At 41.8% G+C, this 21,655-nt stretch overlaps 1 protein-coding gene across 4 annotated transcripts in view; it reads right to left on the bottom strand.

Annotated features, from left to right (window-relative positions):
- Positions 1 to 20,528: 20,528 nt before the first annotated feature.
- Positions 20,529 to 21,655, bottom strand: part of MRPL13 (mitochondrial ribosomal protein L13) — a 48,549-nt gene continuing 47,422 nt past the window's right edge. For all 4 annotated transcript variants that reach the window (XR_008292518.1, XR_008292517.1, XM_053208134.1 and 1 more), the window contains one exon: positions 20,529 to 20,814. Coding sequence is in view for 2 of the 4 variants with exons in the window: in XM_053208134.1 (XP_053064109.1) it covers positions 20,793 to 20,814 (22 nt within the window). In the remaining 2 variants the exon portion in view is untranslated. The remainder of the gene's footprint in view (positions 20,815 to 21,655) is intronic.

The following is a 21,655-nucleotide window of genomic DNA, read 5'->3' as shown; positions in this document are numbered from 1 at the left end:
TTCTTTTGGGAATAATCATTTAAAGGTAGTATTTCGTATTCAGTAAATACTCGATTTAACTCCAGGACGACTCTCCCTCTTTCATTTCAACCTCCTCTGCCCCACTCCATCCTCCCATAACCAGTCCTGCTGTGTACCAGGAACTGTTCTAGTTTTTAGGATAAATATATGAATGAGAGAGATGTGGCCTTGTCCTCATGGAGCTTCCTGTCTAGTGCTAGAAAAAGATGGGAAATGAGTGAATAAACGAGCAAAATTTATCTCCAATTGTGATGAATAGTTTAAAAGACACAGGAAAAATGCTGAGAAAGGACTAAAACGAGAATGTAAAAGAGCATTTGCTCCCACCTGGGTGAACAGAGATGACCTCCCTGAGGAGCTGAGATTTAAGTTGACACATGAAGATAAAAAAAGACGAGGAAGGAGGATTCAGGCTCAGATCTTGTCAAATATAAAGTCCCTTTGTCAGGAAGGTGCTTGTTCATGTTCAAGGAGCTAAAAGGCCAGTATGGCAGGAGAGTGAACAAGATATGGCTGGCGACCAAAGCAATTTAGGCAGTGTGCCAGTTAGTGATTTTGGTTTTATTTTAAATTCCATGAGAAATGATTTATGGTTTCAACAGAGGAGCGACGTGAGCAGTTAGTGAAGGGAAAATTGCTTTTCCATTGAACTATATTGCTGAGCTTGTCTAAAGCTGTCATTGGGGCACCTGGGTGGCTCGGTCAGTTAAGTGTCCGACTTCGGCTCAGGTCATGATCTCGTAGTCTGTGAGTTCGAGCCCCGCGTCAGGCTCTGTGCTGACAGCTCAGAGCCTGGAGCCTGTTTCCGATTCTGTGTCTCCCTCTCTCTCTGCCCCTCCCCCGTTCATGCTCTGTCTCCCTCTGTCTCAAAAATAAATAAACGTTAAAAAAAAAAATTTAAAGCTGTCATTGAGCAGTTACTCTAGGCCAGGCCTACTCCAAGGGCTTTAAAGTTGAAGCAGTGAGGTTGGGTGTTGGGTGATACTACGCTGTGGTAACAACAGTTCCTAATGTCTCAAGAGCTTAGCACAATATGCATCTATTTCTTGGTTACACAAGAGAGCAGGGAAATGGTCCTTCATGTCTTGCCTCTTTGTTCCACACTGCTTCTGTCTTAGACATTTCCGTATCAACATGTACCTCCATGATTGCCATGAGAAGGAAGAGAAGAGAAGAGAAGCCCTGGAGACTCATCTATCTCAGCTTTCTCCAGAAGTGACGCATGTTACTTCCACTCACATTTTGTTGGTCTATGTAAATCACGTGAACCTATGTAACTTCATAGGGGTGGGGAACTACAATCTCCCCACCTGCTAGGAAGCAGAAGAGAGCCAGAAATATTGCTGAGAAGTAATAAAAGCTATCACTTAGGTTTTAATTCATTTGATCATCACAGAAACTCAAGAGCTAGTTCACTGTTATCTTAATTGTCCTGGTGAAGAGACAGAAGCACAGACAAGTTAAGTTACCTGCCCGAGAACACACAGCTAGAAATCAAATGTAGGCATTCAGACTCAAGGTATCCACTGTTTTTTTTTTTAATTTTATTTTTTTAATTTGTGTCCAAATTAGTTAGCATATAGTGCAACAGTGATTTCAGGAGTAGATTCCTTAATGCCCCTTACCCATTTAGCCCATCCCCCCTCCCACAACCCCTCCAGTAACCCTCTGTTTGTTCTCCATTTTTAAGAGTCTCTTATGTTTTTGTCCCCCTCCCTGTTATTATATTATTTTTGCTTCCCTTCCCTTATGTTATCTGTTCTGTGTCTTAAAGTCCTCATATGAGTGAAGTCATATAATACTTGTCTTTCTCTGACTAATTTCACTTAGCATAATACCCTCCAGTTCCATCCACGTAGCTGCAAATGACAAGATTTCATTCTTTTTGATTGCCGAGTAATACTCCAGAGTGTGTGTGTGTGTGTGTGTGTGTGTGTGTGTGTATACCACATCTTCTTTATCCATTCATCCATCGATGGACATTTGGGCTCTTTCCACACTTTGGCTATTGAGTGCTGCCATAAGCATTGGGGTGTATGTGTCCCTTTGAAACAACACACCTGTATCCTGTGGATAAATGCCTAATAGTGCAATTGCTGGGTCATAGGGTAGTTCTGTTTTTAATTTTTTGAGGAACCTCCATACTGTTTTCCAGAGTGGCTGCACCAGCTTGCATTCCCACCAACAATGCAAAAGAGATCCTCTTTCTCCGCATCCTGGCCAACACCTGTTGTTGCCTGAGTTGTTAATGTTAGCCATTCTGACAGGTGTGAGGTGGCATCTCATTGTGGTTTTGATTTGTATTTCCCTGATGATGAGTGATGTTGAGCATTTTTTCATGTGTCAGTTGGCGATCTGGATGTCTTCTTTGGAGAAGCGTCTATTCATGTCTTTTGCCCATTACTTCACTGGATTATTTGTTCTTTGGGTGTTGAGTTTGATCAGTTCTTTATAGATTTTGGATACTAACCCTTTATCTGATATGTCGTTTGCAAATATCTTCTCCCATTCTGTCAGTTGCCTTTTAGTTTTGCTGCTTGTTTCCTTCTCTGTGCAGAAGATTTTTATTTTGATGAGGTCCCAATAGTTCATTTTTGCTTTTGTTTCCCTTGCCTCTGGAGACGTGTTGAGTAAGAAGTTGCTGTGGCCCAGATCAAAGAGATTTTTGCCTGCTTTCTCCTCAAGGATTTTGATGGCTTCCTGTCTTACATTTAGATCTGTCATCCATTTTGAGTTTGTTTTTGTGTGTGGTGTAAGAGAGTGGTCTAGGCTCATTCTTCTGCATGTCGCTGTCCAGTTTTCCCAGCACCACTTGCTGAAGAGACTGTCTTTATTCCATTGGGTATTCTTTCCTGCTTTGTCAAAATTAGTTGGCCATATATTTGTGGGTCTCTTTCTGGGTTCTCTATTATGTTCCACTGATCTGAGTGTCTGTTCTTGTGCCATCAAGGTATCTACTCTTAACCTCTAGATTACTCTGCCTCACATATTGGTAATTCTTACATTTTAATGGCAAAAAGAGGTGGAGATTGGGCTTATCCAAGTATAGATGCCTGAACCTTGAGGAATCCCCAAAGATTCTGCTTCCATTGTCTGGGTTGGAAACTCTGCCTTTTTTTTTTTTTTTTTTTTTGGACGAGCACTTCAGGTGATCGGTGGACTACAGTTTGAGAAACACTATTTTCAGATCATCTGGTTGCACAGTTGGGAATGGGTTGGAAGGGATTATAGTAGATGAGGGAACATTAATAACACCATTGTTGGGGTCTAATGAAAGCTTGTGGAAGACTGAACCAAGAAGCTGGAATTGACAGGACTCATTAGAAATGGAGACGAGGAGAGGAACATAAGTAGGATAACCCAGGTGTCTGGCATAAGCAACTGGGTGATGGGGACACATAGATCCCTTTGGGAATCACAGAGTTGGGGCAGGGAGGTAGAAGAGTTCAGTTTAGGAGAGTGTGAGTTGCTAAGTAGGTGATTTGGAGCTTCAGAGAATAATCAGGATTAGAGACATAAATTTAAGGGTCCTATGCATTGGGTAACACTTAAAGGCCACAGGAATGAAGGAGATCACCCGGAGAGTTTCCAGCTTCCTACTTTCTCATTTTTTGTTTCCATAGATTCTTTAACCTGTTTTTTTCTATTCTATTTTGAATTGTTATCTTTCAGCCAAGTAGTCTCCAAACTGTAGCCACAAATAACTAATTGCAAAATGCTTGATGCATGCTCTCTCTTGTTTCTCTATCTTTGACATGCTTTTTTTTCCTGCTTGGAAAGCTCTTCTTTCCTCCCCCACCTCAGTTTAAATGACCTACTTATATTTATACTCAACCTTCAGAACTCAGCCAGGCTCCTCTTCCTGTTTGAAGGCTTCCCTGAAACCCACCATGACCACCCGGACCTCCTTGACAACCATGGTATCACAGTCCCCTTTTCTAGGTAGTTCTTTAACCCTTATGTCATACTTTAGGAGGTCTCCAGCTGCCCACGGTGTGCTCAGCACTTGACAGCTGCTCAGTAGATGTTTGTAGAATAATTTCATCCTAGCACAGTTTCATTTATAACCTGTCTTCAGTAGGAAGAATTTTCTCTAGATATAAGCCATGATGTTTGGGAGACAGAAAAAATGCCTAGGAACAAATGATCAGCTTCTATAGCGACTTGCAAATTGAAATCTATTAAGTATTTCAGGATTTGAGGAAGAAGTATTTAAGTCACGTCTTCCTATAAATTTAGTCATTTATGGGTTCAGGTACTCATCCATCTCTGTGCATGCATCCATCCATCTATCAGATTTTTGACCCGTATCTGCCATGGGTTTAGCCATGGATTGGGGTGATGGAGAAGAAAAGATGAACACGGAGTCATAGGAGCTTCCTCACTTCCTGCTGTAATCTGAAGCAGGTAAGGTAATTTGTACCAGATTAGTGGATAGATTAGCCTATCCCAGGCTAAAATGTTCAGATTTCTGCCTGAAGACACTAGGAAATTAGTGGGTATCTAAGCAAATGAGCAACCTGATTGGGCTTATCATTTGAAGGCACAATTTTGATACAATGTATAGGATAGATGGGTGTTGGATAAGATCAAGGAAGGAAAAAAAGACATTTAATGAAGCCTTCCCATTTGCTAGCTTCTGTTCTGGATACCTTAGATTCAGTTGACTTTCACCAGTTAAGGTATTTCCTCTTTACAAAGGATCAAACACATAAGGTAAGTAACACGTCCAATGTTTACACACCTACAAGAAAGGATTCTAATTCTGGTTGCTCCCATAGCTCATGGCCCCTTCCCTGGGTATACCATGCTGCCTGTTGCAGTAGATCAGATGGCGAGGGCATGCACCACAGCAGTGCAGTGGGGAATAGGAGGAGGGGTTGGCTTTGAGAACACAGGAAGAAGTACAATGAGCAGAAGTTGATGACTGATGGGATAAGGGTGGAGGGGTCACAGGCAGAAGGTAAGAATGGCTTCAAGATTTCAAGTTTGGGAGGGAAAGCAAATGACAGTTTCGCTAAGGGAGATAGAAAGTTGAGGAGGAAGAGAGAAGGGCTTCAGGGTAGCATATTGGTTTTGAGGTTTTCCTGCCTTTTTTCCAAAGTACAATATTAGTAGATAAATAGGGACTTAGAAGGATGTTACAGGGTGGGGTGGCTTGGGATGACACATTTAAACTATAACAGCCTGGCAGGACTTAATCTCTTTAGGCTGTCCCCAACAGAAGTGCTGTTCAGGTGCAGAGTGGAGGTTTCCAAGGTGTGAATCAAAATACTTAGTTAAAAAAAATCATAACTTTTTATTCTGATTTGATGTGGCGTTGGAAACACTGACATTAAAGGTTCATTTGTGCTAGACAAGCTCAGAGTTCAGAGAACTCCTTTGCTACAAAATCCTGGTTCTTCTAGACTCTTTAGAATAACTCTGTCACCATGAAAAATGAACTGCATGAATAAATTTGCAGTAATTTTATATTATTTGTCAGATTAAATAAATTTATTATCCATGTGGCTGATACAGGATATTCAGCTTTATTGTTAAATGAAGGAAAGCCAATTGCTGAACGGTGTGCATGATATTTATCTATTATTCTGTTCATCTACCCATAACGAGAGATTGGGGTGAATAAACTCCAGACACTTAACTATGGTCATCCCCTGTATACGAGATTGTAGGGAACTTTCCATTTTTTAAGTAAAGTGTTGATTTCACTGAAATGCTGATGTTTTAACATTCTGTATTTTGTGAAAAATATTGTGCAATAAGCATGTGCTCTCAGAAGCTTGATACTTTACAGGAAACTCACAAACAATTTTAGAATAAAATTCTGTTTGACAAAAGATTACCTTTTTAATATCATCATCATTACTAATGACTTGGCATAAGTGAAGAAAAATGAGAGAAATATGGTAGGCATTGATTTTTATTTTATTTTATTTTATTTTATTTTATTTTATATTTTATTTATTTTTTATTCTCAAGTTAGTTAACTTACAGTGTAGTCTTGGCCTCAGGAGTAGAACCCAGTGATTCATCACTTACATATAACCTCCAGTGCTCATCCCAACAAGTGCCCTCTTTAATGCCCGTCACCCACTTACCCCCCACCCCCATCAACCCCTAGTTTGTTCTCTGTATTTAAGAGTGTCTTATGGTTTGCCTCCCTCCCTGTTTTTATCTTATTTTTCCTTCCCTTTCCCTGTGATCATTGGTTAAGTTTCTAGAAGCAGAATAAAAGGGGCAGGAGGCTGAATGCATTATCAAGAGGGGTGGAATGATCTGCTTGTTTTGGTAGCATTTGTAGATGCATGAACGTTAGTCGTGGCTTATTTTTTCTCTGTATGTTGCTAAGTAATAAAAAGCATACCCTGGCACAAGTAACCGTATTTTGTTATTTGTTTGTTTCTTGGTTTACTTGCATTTTATCTTACTGATTAGAAAATGTCCCACGTGGTGAAATTCAGCTTCATTAAGTTAAAAGAAGTTTCATAATGAATTCCAGAGAGATAAAAATGTCTTTTTTCTGGGTCTAAAATGAATGTTATATGGTAACAAAGAAAACTAACGGAGCAGGACAGAAAAGAGGAGTGTAATTACTGAAGACATCTATCTCCATTTTTCACCCTCCTGTCATCTGGCCCAAATTCAGTGAATCCTGATGAAACGGTACCCCTGGTATGCTCTAAAAACCACGTCACAAAATCATCGACCCGCTCAGCTTTCACTATGAGAAATCCTCTTCCTTTGAATGTTCCTGAATAGATCCGTTGAAGAGAATTCGGTGATTAGGACATCCGTGTGTTTCCACTTTACCTGTCCTTTCTCCTGTCCTGCTCACATTATGCCTGTGAACTGGCAAGTGGAGAGGCCAAAAGGATTAGACTCCGCAAATGGAGTTCTTTTTCTACACGTTCCATCTATCAGATCTGGACACCCTGAGAAGCCCTGCTGACTAGATCTCCATTGTCAACTGGCTGCCTGCTCGTGTCCTTGGAGGGCTGCCAGCAGGTTCTATCTCGGATTCAACTCTCAAGTGTAAGCATGTTTTATCAAACCAGGAGAGAGCCACAGTTCTCCTGACTGAGAGCAACAGAAAAGCTAGGGGGAAAAATGGATACAGTTCAAAAGCTGACTGTGCAGGGAGCAGGAGCAGTCTGTCCACATTCTGCAGCTTTGGGGATGTTTACTTTTCTTCTCCTGAAGGGTCTACCATTCTGTGTCTGGTGTGTTTTCTAACGGAATTGGAAACACACCTGCATGGCTAAAGGTAGCCTTCGAGGATGGGGAGTGGTCAAAGTGGCCATGAACCCGGAAGCCTGGCATTGTGGAAATAAAATGATGGCTTCTATCGTCATTTTTCTAGATAGCTGAACAGTGATATTTATGATTATCAGAAGGTTGTGGTTTGGACACCAGTTTTGAATCTTGACATTTACTTGGTTTTTGAATTTTTATTCCTATCAAAGCAAACACTTGACGACAGCAAAAGCAAGTGTGTTTGACAATAATCGCCTGCTTTGTTACTTGTTAGGGACTGTATTATCTTGGACGTCTTGTCCATACATTGTTTCCTTAACTGATTAAAGTCTTGATTTATTTTATTTTTATTTTTTATTTTTGAGAGAAAGAGAGCAGGGGAGGGACAGAGAGAACAGGGGATAGAGAATCCGAAGCAGGCTCTGCGCTGACAGTGGTGAGCCCGACGTGGGGCTCAACCTCACGGACCATGAGGTCATGACCTGAGCTGAGGTCGGACGCTCAACCGACTGAGCCACCCAGGGGCCCTAAAATCTAGATTCAATACCTTCCTAACTCTGGTATCACCAACGAGACCCTTAACATCTAATGTACAGATAATTTCCTCTTGGCTTCTGTGTTAGAGACTGGCTTACTTCAGCCAAAATTGTATTCTCTTCTTTTTAAAAAAAAAAATTTTTTTAACGTTTATTCATTTTTGAGAGACAGAGCATGAACGGGGAAGGGGCAGAGAGAGGGAGACACAGAATCTGAAACAGGCTCCAGGCTCTGAACTGTCAGCACAGAGCCCCACGCGGGGCTCAAACTCACAAACTGAGAGATCCTGACCTGAGCCACAGTCCGACGCTCAACTGACTGAGCCACCCAGGCGCCTCATATTCTCTTATTCTTGAATACAAATTAGATTTTTGTTGCTCAGTATGGCCATATGGCATGTCATCAACCAATGAAATACATATGTGACTTCTGAGTTAAGGGAGTTAAGATGTGTGTGAGTGTGTGTCTTGTTTACCTGCTTCTTTACCGTTTGCTACCTGAATGCAGAGGACTCCAAGGTCTTTTAGGAGGCTGGAGTCATAAGATGGAAGGGGTTTGGGTTCCAGAATGACTTTGTGGAAGGCCAGTGACTGATTTGGAACATCTGTGTTACATTACCAAAAAATAAACTTTTATAGAGTAACAACAGCCCAGAAATATGTGTGTGTGTTATATTAGCTAGTATTACCATAGCTAATATAGCTGCTGTTACTCATGCAACAAATATTTATTAGACTATGAGTCTCTGTTCCAGACACTCTTTCAGTGGTTTCCGTGAGCCACACACTGTGTGAGGTGCTGGGGACACACAAAAGAAAAGATGCATTCTCTGCCTTCAATAAGCTCAACTTGTCAGTGGAGACGTAAGCAATTGTAACACAATAAAATATTGGTTAAATTGGATGCCTTATAGGGGACAGAGACAGCAAGGGAGAAGAAATACTTCAGAATGCTTGGAAAGAACAGATGTATGAGCATTGGTGGAAATAGGATTGGTAGAGGATAACTGAACAGGGCTTGTTCCATGGCATAGAGGCATGAGGACATGCTTGTTTGGCAATTACCAAGATTGAAGAAGGACTGAAATGTAAAGTCCAACAATAGGAGTGGATGGAGGTGAGAATGGAGTGGTGGGCTTACAAAAATCTGACGGGAGTGGCGCCTGCGTGGCTCAGTCGGTTAACCATCATCTGACTCTTGATTTCGGCTCAGATTATAATCTCCTGGTCATGAGATCGGGCCCCACATAGGGCTCTGCACTGGGTGTGGAACCTGCTTAAGATGCTAACTGCTGTGCCCCTCCCCCTCACACCTGTCTTTAAAAAAAAAAAAATTCTGAGGTTTTATAGGCCTTTCTAAGATGTGGGTTTTAAGCCAGGTGACAGGGAATCACCAAAGTATTTTGGTTTGGGGGGGTGAGTGAAACGAAGAAACCTCTATGTTACAAGTGTCTCCTTGGCTTCAATGCCAGGATGGATTTCAGTATGTGTTGGCTGGAGTTCTTTTGAACGAAACACAGATGTCGGGGCAGGTAGTTTATGCGGGAGGCACTGTAAAGAAACAGCAGTGAAGAGCAGGGCAAATGAGACGGGAACAAGGGAGAGCCAATGTGAAGAGATATAATCAGGGCTGTCGGCACCTGTAGGCCATGGGGATTCGGTTCCTTCATGCCCTCTGAGGAATGAGAGATTGCTTCTTACAATTGTCTCCAGAGGGTGGGAGGCTGACGCTTTCCTTCTCTGACCTTTGTCTCCCACTGGTTGAGCCTTGCTTTCTGGCGTATTAACTGCTAACCTCGGGGACTGCCTGCATGAGTGTATTATCAGGCAGAAAGTAGAAGTTCCTAGCATATGCGTGAGACACGACACTGCCGGCAGGGTTGAGTCTGAGCTGGCAGAACTATCCACCATAACTCCGGAGAAGCCGTAGATGAGCCGAAGGGATGTGCAGCATAAGGGTAGGAATGTGAATCCAGGAGACTAGTTAGGAACCATTGCAATTTGCCCAAGTTATCACATACATTTGAAATACTGGAACGTGCTTATGGAGCAACAACGATATATCCCTGGCGTGTTTCAGACCTTTGGAATATATCAGCAAGCACGGCACCCACAAATCTCTATCTCATTGAGCTTATATTCTAGTGGGAATGACAGAAAATAAATAATCAACCTAATAAGTATGTAAATGACACACACACATAGGAAGAACGTGTTATGGAAAAATAAAGGTAAGAGGATTAAAGAAGCTGAAGATGAGAAGGGAGAGGGCTACAGCTTTTTTTTTAAAAATTTTTTATTTCATTTTATTTTTTTAACGTTTATTTTTGAGAGACAGAGTGTGAGCAGAAAGGGGAGGGGCAGAGAGAGAGGGAGATATAGAATCCCAAGCAGGCTCCAGGCTCTGAGCTGTCTGCACAGAGCCTGAGATGGGGCTCGAACCCACCAACGGTGAGATCGAGACCTGAGCAGAAGTCAGATGTTAAGCCAACTGAGTCACCCAGGTGCCTCCTCCTTTTTTTTTTCCTTAATGTTAATTTATTTTGAGAAAGAGAGCATGCCCACAAGCAGGGGAGGGGCAGAGAGAGGGAGAGAGAGAATCCCAAGCAGGGTCCACACTTTAGCACAGAGCCTGCATGGGACTCAGTCTCATGAACCAGGAGATCTGAGATCTGAGATCATGATCTCAGATGACCTGAGCTGAAATCAAGAGTCAACACTTAACTGACTGAACCACCCAGGCACACTGAAGGCTGTAATTATATATATATATATATATATATATATATATATATATAATATGTTATATATATTATATATGTATAATGTATATATGTATACATATGTATACATATATACATATGTATATATGTGTATATATATATATGTGTATATATATATGTGTATATATATATATATGTATATATATATATATATATATGTTGGTTTCCATGCAACACCCAGTACTTATCCCAACAGGTGCCCTCCTCAATGCCCATCACCCACTTTCCTCTCTCCCCCACCCCCCATAAACCGTCAGTTTGTTCTCAGTATTTAAGAGTCTCTTATGGTTTACCTCCTTCCCTCTCTGTAACTTTTTCCCCCCTCCCCCCCCACCCCTGGTCTTCTGTTAAGTTTCTCAGGATCCACATATGAGTGAAAACATATGGTATCTATCTTTCTCCGCCTGACTTATTTCATGTAGCATAATACTCTCCAGTTCCATCCATGTTGCTACAAATGACCAGATTTCATTCTTTTTCTCATTGCCAAGTAGTATTCCATTGTGTATATAAACCACAATTTCTTTATCCATTCATCAGTTGATGGACATTTAGGCTCTTTCCATAATTTGGCTATTGTTGAGAGTGCTGCTATAACCATTGGGGTACAAGTGCCCCTCTGCATCAGTACTCCTGTATCCCTTGGGTAAATTCCTAGCAGTGCTATTGCTGGGTCATAGGGTAGCTCTATTTTTAATTTTTTTGAGGAACCTCCACACTGTTTTCCAGAGTGGCTGCACCAGTTTGCATTCCCACCAACAGTGCAAGAGGGTTCCCCTTTCTTCACATCCTCGCCAGCATTTATAGTCTCCTGATTTGTTCATTTTAGCCACTCTGGCGTGAGGTGGTATCTGAGTGTGATTTTGATTTGTATTTCCCTGATGAGGAGTGACACTGAGCACCTTTTCATGTGCCTGTTGGCCATCTGGATGTCTTCTTTAGAAAAGTGTCTATTCATGTCTTCTGCCCATTTCTTCACTGGATTATTGTTTTTTGGGTGTGGAGTTTGGTGAGTTCTTTATAGATTTTGGATACTAGCCCTTTATCCAATATGTCATTTGCAAATATCTTTTCCCATTCCTTCGTTGCCTTTTAGTTTTGTTGATTGTTTCCTTTGCAGTGCAGAAGCTTTTTATCTTGATGAGGTCCCAGTAGTTCATTTTTGCTTTTAATTCCCTTGCCTTTGGAGGTGTGTTGAGTAAGAAATTGCTGCAGCTGAGGTCAGAGAGGTTTTTTTTCCTGCTTTCTCCTCTGGGTTTTGATGGTTTCCTGTCTCACATTCAGGTCCTTCATCCATTTTGAGTTTATTTTTGTGAATGGTGTAAGAAAGTGGTCTGGTTTCATTCTTCTGCATATTGCTGTCAAATTCTTTCAGCACTATTTGTTAAAGAGACTGCTTTTTTTCATTGGATATTCTTTCCTGCTTTGTCAAAGATTAGTTAGCCATACTTTTGTGGGTCCAATTCTGGAGTCTGTATTCTATTCCATTGGTCTATGTGTCTGTTTTTGTGCCTATACCATACTGTGTTGATGATTACAGCTTTGTAGTAGAGGCTAAAGTCTGGGATTGTGATGCCTCCTGCTTTGCTTTTCTTCTTCAAAATTACTTTGGCTATTCGGGGTCTTTTGTGGTTCCATACAAATTTTAGGATTGCTTGTTCTAGCTTCGAGAAGAATGCTGGTACCATTTTGATTGGGATTGCATTGAATGTGTAGATTGCTTTAGGTAATATTGACATTTTAACAATATTTATTCTTCCAATCCATGAGCATGGAATATTTTTCCATTTCTTTGTATCTTCTTCAATTTCATTCATTAGTTTTCAGCATACAGATCTTTTACATCTTTGGTTAGGTTTATTCCTAGGTGTTTTATGATTCTTGGTGCAATTGTGAATGGGATCAGTTTCTTTATTTGTCTTTGTTGCTTCATTATTGGTGTATAAAAATGCAATTGATTTCTGTACATTGATTTTGTATCCTGCAACTTTGCTGAATTCGTGTATCAGTTCTAGCAGACTTTTGGTGGAGTCTGTTGGATTTTCCATGTAGAATATCATGTCATCTGTGAAAAGTGAAAGTTTGACTTCTTCTTTGCCACTTTTGATGCCTTTTATTTCATTTTGTTGTCTGCTGATGCTAAGACTTCCAACACTGTGTTAAACAACAGAGGTGAAAGTGGACATCCCTGTCGTGTTCCTGATCTCAGGGGGAAAGCTCTCAGTTTTTCTCCATTGAGGATGATATTAGCTGTGGGCTTTTCATAAATGGCTTTTATGATGTTTCAGTATGTTCCTTCTATGCTGACTTTCTCGAGGGTCTTTATTAAGAAAGGATTCTGTATTTTGTCAAATGCTTTTTCTGCATCGATTCACAGGATCATATGGTGTTTATCTTTTCTTTTATTAATATGATGGATCACATTGATTGATTTGCAAATATTGAACCAGCCCTGCAGCCCAGGAATGAATCCCACTTAATCATGGTAAATAATTCTTTTTATATGCTGTTGAATTCAATTTGCTAGTATCTTGTTGAGAATTTTTGCATCCATATTCATCAGGGATATTGGCCTGTAGTTCTCTTTTTTTGCCAAAGGCTATAATTTTAAATAAGATCATCAGAATAGGCTTTTTGAATAGTGATATTTGGGAGCAAAGACTTGAAGGAGGGGAAAGAATTAGCCATGGGGATAGCATTCCTGGTAGGGGGAATGGTGAGAGCATAGGCCCTTGATGAGAAGGTGCCCGGTATTCCAGAAGCAACAAGGAGTTAGCATGGCCAAGCAGGAGGAGTAGAAGAAGGTTGTAGGAGATGAGATTAGAGCGGTCACTGAGGGCCAGATTATACTTTGGCCTACGAGCCATGGTATAAAATGTTGGCTTTTATTCTGAGGTAAGTGGAAAGTGTGGAGGTCATTTGAGACCTTCGAGAAGCAGTTTTGGTAGAATGGAGAGGGCGAAAGTTTGAGAGAATTGAGGAGAAGAAGAGGGGCTAAAAAATGGAGATAGCAAATAATATTCCGGTCTTTGGCTGACAAAAGGGGCAAAGAAATAGGAGTGTATGGTGTGAAAAGCAGGGTCAAGAAAAACTTTTTTTTTTACTCCCCTAAGAGGATTCAAATTTGTTTCCTTTTCCTCTTTATTTCACCCGTTGGCACACTTGGGAGGGGGAAGGTCCAGGTGAGTGCCCAGAGGGTTGGTTAAAGGATGAAGGTGGATCACCTTTTTATTTCCCATGCTATTCAGTCAAAAATCCTACTGGCTCTGGCTTAAAAACAGAATCCAACCTCTTCTTCCCATTGCACTTTGGGTAAATTATATGTCGAACATAAATATAAAAAATATCCACTTCCCTGCCCTTTACCTCTAAGGGAGCAAAGTACCTCCCAAGCCCTTGACTTTGCCTCAGAAGACATCAGCCAGCAGGGCACACAAGCATGACGTGCACTGGCCTATAGGATGTCCCTGCACATTAACACAACCAGAGGTTTGACATTTGCTTGCATGCTTAGGCTTGGTTTCTTGTGTTTCTGCCTTTCACCATGAGAACGTGCCTCAGGTAGTCACTGGCCCAAAGATAGCCACAGACATGTGGAACAGACCTGGGCCCAAACTGTGGCTTGAAGGCAAGCCCAGTCCAAGTTGGCTGAACCCCAGGTATCTTGCACACACATGAGAGAGAGATAGAGACAGAGACAGAGAGAGAGAGAGAGAGAAAAGATGATTGCTTTGGAGTGGTGCTATCCAAGATGGTTGTGGCAGTAGATGAGAGATCGCATACTTAACACCAACGCTTATAACTTGTAAATAACCTATATGTGTGTAACACATTATGTTTGCTTTCTACATCCCTTTCTAGAATGTAGACTCCGATATGAAGCTGACACCAGTTCCAACATGTGTTTTTTTCTTTAACACCTCAAGTAATTCACTCAATTCTCTGTGGACACTGATCAACGTCCCACAGATTCAATGCGGTTCTGACACTTTCCTGGAGATAGTCAGATCCTACAGGCTAAGGGTTCAGTCCCACAAAACTGCCCCCACTTCAATGCCAGTCACAAATCCAGGTTGTCACCTGTGCTTTCTGACTGGTTATAAATCAGAGGTTCCCATGACCCCCTCCTTGGATTGGAATAATTTGCTAAAGCAGCTCACAAAACTCAGGAAGCCCATTTACTTGCTAGATTACCAGCTTATTACAAAGGGTATTAAAGGATATGAATCAACAGCTAGTGAAGTGACACATAGGGGTAGGTCCCAAACACAAAAGCTTCTGTCCCCATGGAGTTTGGTTTGGGGCCCAGCAGGTGTGCATGTAGATGTGTTTTGGTTCACCAATCTGGAAGCTCTCAGAACCCTGACCTTTGGGGTATTTTACAGAGGTTTTATTACAGAGGCATGATTGGTTAACTCATTGGTCATTGGTGATTTATTCAACTTCCAGTCCCTCTCTCCTCCCTGGAGGTCCGAGGGTGGGGCTGAAAGGTCCAATCTGATCATGTGGTTGGTTCTTCCGGCAACCAATCCCCATCCTTAGGTGTGGTCCCAAAGTCATCTCATTAACATAACAAAATACATCAGTACCACTCTCAGCACTGAGGAAATTCCAAGTTTTCACTCTGTGCCAGGAACAGGACGAAGACCAAATATATACATTTCTTATTGTAAATCACAGCAGCACACCATGATAGCAGGAAACTTATTCACATCTCTATTTCAAGAACCTAGAATAGTTTCTGGAACATAAATATTGGTTGAATGAATGAAATATAGCAGCTGATCCTTTGTTAATACAGACTGGAGAGTTGGCTGATTAATCACCGCTTTCAAGGTTTAGACTTCTGGGTCCAATTTTCTGAAGGATACACACATTCACATTTCTCCATGACTTACTGGCTCTACATATACACGGTGCTGGTAACGGCACATAGTAATGAAATAACTGGTAATATTTTTCTCACAAGTTATAAAAATATTTTATTTGGATTTTGTGAATTTGCCAAAAAGTCAAAGGTAGTTGCTTTTACTCAGAATTCTCTCTAAATATCAAGGCCCTCTTTAGTTCTGTGATTGCTAAAGAAGATGTCAGATGACATTATAAGTTCAGAGTGTTAATTGAATATAGGTTGATGAGCTGGAGCCCCACAACAGCAACCTATAAAGCACAGGTGTTACCCGTGAAACACTAGTCTTCTAGCAGCCACTGTTTGCAAGGCTTTAATAAGTATTAACTTTGGAATTGAAAAGTGAGCGCAGTAAAAGCAAAGTTAAGCCTTGAAGCAAAAATCTGTTTGAAATCAAAGGGTCTCTCGTGGACCAAATGGCACTGATACAAATGTGTGTCTCCTTCTGAGGTCCTGTTTACACTGTCTTCGTGTGGAAAACGAATCCTAAACTTCTTGGCAGCCGCCTGATAGAAGTTTGGGCTCAGGTGGAGCAACCATCTGTTTTACCAGTAGCTGATCCCAGCTTTACATCCTCGTAAGGCGAGGCCCCGAGCAGTCGCGAGGCTGCAAAACTACTCAACTCTCTTATTTCAGCGTTTGGGGCAGAAAGGGAAATACCATTTCTCTGTAAGAGCCTGTATTTAAGTTGAAATGTAGCCTTAATGTCTGTCTTGGAAAGATCAGACCTTCTTACATAGGGTTTTATCCAATTCAAACTCAGCCTTGTAGAGCCTGGCAGCAGAACCCCTCCTGGGGCTCTAAGGCTTTGCAGACTCAGAACTTGCTACCTGTTCCATGGGGGAGTTTTCAGCCAGGAGAGACATGGACTTTTCATGTTGTTCTTGGCTGCATGTGGTACTAACCCCCTTCTGCAGGGGAAGGTCAGAAAACAAATCATGCAGCGTAGAAAAAAGATGGGGCACAAACATAGCACCGGTGTCTGGATCCAGGAGGGAATTCGTCGTAAAGGAATAAAGGAACCATCGTGGGGATCTGATAATGGCAATTTGCGTGTGTGTGTGTGTGTGTGTGTGCGTGTGTGTGTTTTAAGTCTTCTTCATCTAAGTTAAACCTTACAAGTAAAACAAAATTCTGCTCTTCACTTTTAAAGATGGCGGCATAGCTTCATTACCACAACCCTTGCCTCTGGGTCAGTGCATGGCCCAGTCTGTCCAAATCAAGAGACATTATCAGTCTCACTGAGCACAGTTCTTTGTATTTAATTAGTACATGTAGAATGGTAATTCGGACAGGAACGGAATTGCATTCTGGGCAATGACGGCTTAAAAGACCTGCTTTAGAACTAGTTTATCTTGACCCACCTACGAGATGCAGATTGAATCCCGGAGAGAGCCCATGCCTGGAGATGAGGGCAGGCTGTGGCAACAGCACCACTGTGCCCCAGTGAGGAGGCCTTCCAGCGAGGTGCTCTCTATGTCAGCTCAGACATGACAAGGGGATGGCACTGGACTTTTGTACAGTATTTCCCATGTGGTCACTTCTGCTGGAGCTGGGGGAGACTGTGACTTCTTAGCACCCTGCAAGGGTCAGTCCAACAGGAGGATGTGCCAAACCAGCAATTACAGTGAGTACAGCCATCGGCCTTACGGCATGGCATATGCATTCCTAAACAAATAATCCCTGCCTGGTGGAATTCTGCACTCCTCAAAATAACGGGGCTTTTGGGAAAAAGGGGAGCGGGGGCAGAAAGCTCACACCTTGCACTGTCTTGTGATATAAGAAAACAACCACAATTTTAAACATAAGCTCCTGGGGCGCCTAGGTGGCCGAGTCAGTTAGGCGCCCGACTTTGGCTCAGGTCATAATCTCACAGTTCCTGAGTTCAAGCCCTGCGTAGGGATCTGTGCTGACAGCTCAGAGCCTGGAGGCTGCTTTGGATTGTGTGTCTCCCTCTCTGCCCCTCCCGCACTTGTGTTTTTTTTTCCCCCTCTCTCAAAAATAATCATTAAAAAAAAAAAAGAAAAACAAGTTCCAAATAGAGAAACATTATAGTAAATATAGAATGTTACTTTGGCAACACATGAAGTTTGTTTAGTGGAGGTGTTTATAGTGAGGAGTGGTAGCTTTTGAAATATAGAAAATAGGGAAGAGGAAGAATACAGTTTTTCAAATGAAATGGGGTACCAGAGGTACACAGCTATGGCTTGTTGTGTTTTTCGTTCCTCTGTATTAGCTTAAGACAGAAACCCAAGTTTTATTCTTTTGTTAGTCTTGCCTTCTCACGAAGAAGCGGTTCGTGTGGCTCCAAATGAGACGAGGTGACAAGGTGCTCTCCTGCTCCATCAGATTTGGGGTGATCTTCAACCAACAGCAAATGAGTGCTTTTCAGCTTTCAGTTCCCCCGAAAGCAGGGGATTCGTGGGAAGATTAAGCTCCTGCTTCTTTTGTTCTCAACGTTGGCACCTGTGTTCGTCAGTGTGCTTAAGGCCGCCTGGCTCCTGCAGTATCACACTTTCTCTCGTTTCAGGGCTTTGCCACACTTAGGCTTTTCCTTGTTCCTTTGCTACTTATAATCCAGACACTTGTGTTTTACAGAGAAAATATGTTAGGCAACGCACTTGGGTAAAACCGAGAGAGGAGGTGTTTTGTGTTATTCGACCGCAGGCCGTTCTGCTCAGCTGGATGGTGTTTCTCATGTTTGCCTGGTATTAGCCGTTGGTGCGAAACTGCATATGAACAAATATAATTTTGGTTTTAGTGATTTGATTCCTTATTTATGTACACTGATTTGCACATTACAGATGCACATAGCTATTATATATGTATCAGCTTCCTTGTCCTTCTCAGAAGATTCTTGAAAGCATTATGGTTTCCTTCTTGTTTTGTAAGAACTCTTCTTTTTTAACGTTCTCTTTTGTTTCCTCCATTCATCTCACTCATGACTTCAATAGCACCCACGATTCCAGGGGTCCGGCTTGTCTTTCTCCCTAGTAACCTAGGTTACTGGGTCCCTTACAGCGAGGTGTGACTTTTGTTGGACTACTTGTGGTCATGCTCTCGTAGGATATGAACAAGTGAGGCTGTCAAACTCTCGAGCGATGGCAAACGGGCAGGCAGTGCAAAGTCTGACAGATTCTGCTTTGGAAGGCCATTTCCTCAGTGCAAAATCCTCTGCCCTGGTTCTCTGCATGCAAAATGGAGTCAGTGTCCAACAGCAAGGAGGAGCAACCCAGTCCACCAGCTAGCCTTTGTTTACATCTGCATGGTCCTGCAGGGTGAGGCAGCCCCTCCCCCACCGAAGGGGCTCTCCCACAGCAAGTGAGGGTGAGGTTTTCGGGGATTGGTGTCCATATTCTCTTTTTTTTGATGGTTAGCATTTATTTATTTATTACTATTTTTTTAAATATATGAACTTTATTGTCAAATTGGTTTCCATACAATACCCAGTGCTCATCTCAAAAGATGCCCTCTTCAATACCCATCACCCACCCTCCCCTCCCTCCCACCCCCCATCAGCCCTCAGTTTGTTCTCAGTTTTTAAGAGTCTCTTATGCTTTGGCTCTCTCCCATGGTGTCCATATTCTCACTGGGTACTTAATATGATGCTGACTGGGCTCAATGTTATTGTAGAGCATGTTGCCAAGACCTCACCTCTTCAAATTTGCAGTTAGAAACAAGGGCTCTCTTCAGTGAGCCCTCTCAACCACGAAATAGGTACCAGGCATTGTTTTAGGTGTTCGGGGTACACCAGAAATTTCCTATTAAAGCTGCTGCCTCAGGAGCCGGAGGCTTGTTTCATACTGACTCACGCCTACGTTACCACATCAAAAGTAAGGAGGGAGCTTCTTTTTGGTCCAAAAGCTTAAAATATAGCTGCCACTTCCTTGCAAATGGCAGCTGTTGACCTGTACCAGGTTATGCTTGCTTTCTTACAGAATTTGTGATACACAAACACTCACTTTTTCTCAGTTAGCAGTGGCTAAGTTCATGGGCTTCCGAACCAGACTGCCTGGATTCAGATCTTGATTACCACTCAGCAGTTCCGTGATCTTGGCCGAGTTACTTCACTTATTGCTACTTTGGCAGGTCTATTTTTAAATGGGGAGGATTACATTATATATATTATAGGGTTGACGGATGAACTAAATGAATTAATTTCTATAAAGCTGCTGTGTTTGGCACACTGGCAGATGCTCACTAGCAATACTTCATATTTAATTTTAGTTACTATTTTCCCCTACACATACTTACATCGCAGCTCATGCATAGTTAATACCTGTGCCTCTGACACCCAAGTGCACATATTCGTAAGTTTATCCACAGCATCTTTCCACTCTGCAGTAGACTGCATGCTCTTTGGTGGGGCGAGGAGGTGCTGGGGCAAGACACGTGTGATTTCTGTTTTCCCAACACCCAGCACTGTGCCTGCCAATACATGTTTGCGGAATGACTGGGAAAGGTGCCTGAAACTCACTCCTTGATTGGCTAGGGCAAGAGGAGGAAAACAAAAACAAAGAACTACCACACAAACGCCCAAATACAATGGCTCAGCATCTTAATTTCTAAAGAAGAGATTTTGCTAGGGATCTTTATCTCAGCAGTCCAATCTAAGTGCCCAGCACAAAAGTGCATAGGAGCCAGCAGGAGGAAGCATGGAGACACAGTGCAGGGGTCTGCAAACGGCATCACAGGCAAGTCAGTGAGATTTCCACCGCGTAGACAGGCATCAGGTCATTTTGGTGTCATGGAGACCAAGAGGCTATATGGGAAAAAGGTGATTGCACTTTGTAAATACCTCAGGGCAAACCTTACCCTTCTGAGCTGGAAGGATGAATGTAGATGGGTGGGAGGTTAGATAAAATAATCACTGAGAGGAAAAGTAAAGGTGGGGTTTGTTTTCCCGGTGGCCAGAACAGCGATCTGGAACCTGAGGGAATTTGCACGGACAGGTACTTGTTGGCAATGTTAACCGCAACGCTGTCTAGGTTTGTTTTTTCCATTAAGTAAAAAACTGAAGAGTTAAACAAGTAAGCAATTTTATTCTTTATCATCACTTATAACATTCAAATCAGACTACATAACAATTCCTTAAAATAATGTACTTTATTGCAATTTCCTATTGAAGGGATATCACCCCCTGACCTTTCTCCACAAGCTTTCAGCACCCATGACAAGTCTCTTGTCAAAATGCAGTGGAAGTTTCACTCTGCCTGTAGGTTAGGAGAGACTCATCAGGAAGAAGTTTTAATCACCGCATGGATATTTTCTGCAATTTTCATTTTCCTATAGTCGATAATCTTCAGGTCTGAAAGACAAGAATCAACATTTATTTCGTCAGGAATCATTATATCATTTTCTCCTGCCTGACGAAGGAAGACTATTTTTCAATTTAAAATGAAAGTAATATTCATTGATAAATTACCTACAAATATTAGATTTTTGGTGAAAAACACTAAAGCCAAATCATCACAAAATGACAATGCCCAAGCTCTTTCGAGAATATAAATATAGGCCACCTTATGCCTATGCATGAATGTATTTAGTAACTTAAAAACTTGAATTTAACATCTGTTCCAATTTTAAATATACTTTCTTAAAGCCCTTTTCAGAGAAAGGATTGCTATGATCTTTAAAATCATATAAGCATATGGATTTACCTAATCAAGGCAATTTTTGAATGAGTAATTTCCCTATTTATATTATTTTATCATGCTAAATTTATTTTCAAATAGATATTGTTTATTTATTGTTTATTTTTATATTACATATAATTTATTGTCAAATTGGTTTCCATACAACACCCAGTGCTCATCCGATATTGTCTTTTTAAAGAGACAGAGAGACAGAGCATGAGCAGGAAGGAGCGGAGAGAGAGAGGGAGACACAGAATCCGAAGTAGACTCCAGGCTCTAAACTGTCAGCACAGAGCCTGATGTGAGGCTTGAACTCACGAACTGTGAGATCACGACCTGAGCCGAAGTGGGACGCTTAACCAACTGAGCCACCCAGGTGCCCCTACGTTGTCTTTTTTTAAAAACGTTTATTCATTTTTGAGAGAGAGCACCTGTGAGCGGGGGAGAGGCAGAGAGAGAAAGGGGGACAGAGGATCTGAAGTGGGCTCTGAGCTGACAGCAGCGACCCCGATG

Source organism: Acinonyx jubatus, chromosome F2, assembly GCF_027475565.1.
Source record: "Acinonyx jubatus isolate Ajub_Pintada_27869175 chromosome F2, VMU_Ajub_asm_v1.0, whole genome shotgun sequence".
NCBI classification, from domain to species: Eukaryota; Metazoa; Chordata; class Mammalia; order Carnivora; family Felidae; genus Acinonyx; species Acinonyx jubatus.
The sequence above is the reverse complement of the archived record's forward strand: the minus strand, read 5'-3'. Positions and strand labels throughout refer to the sequence as shown.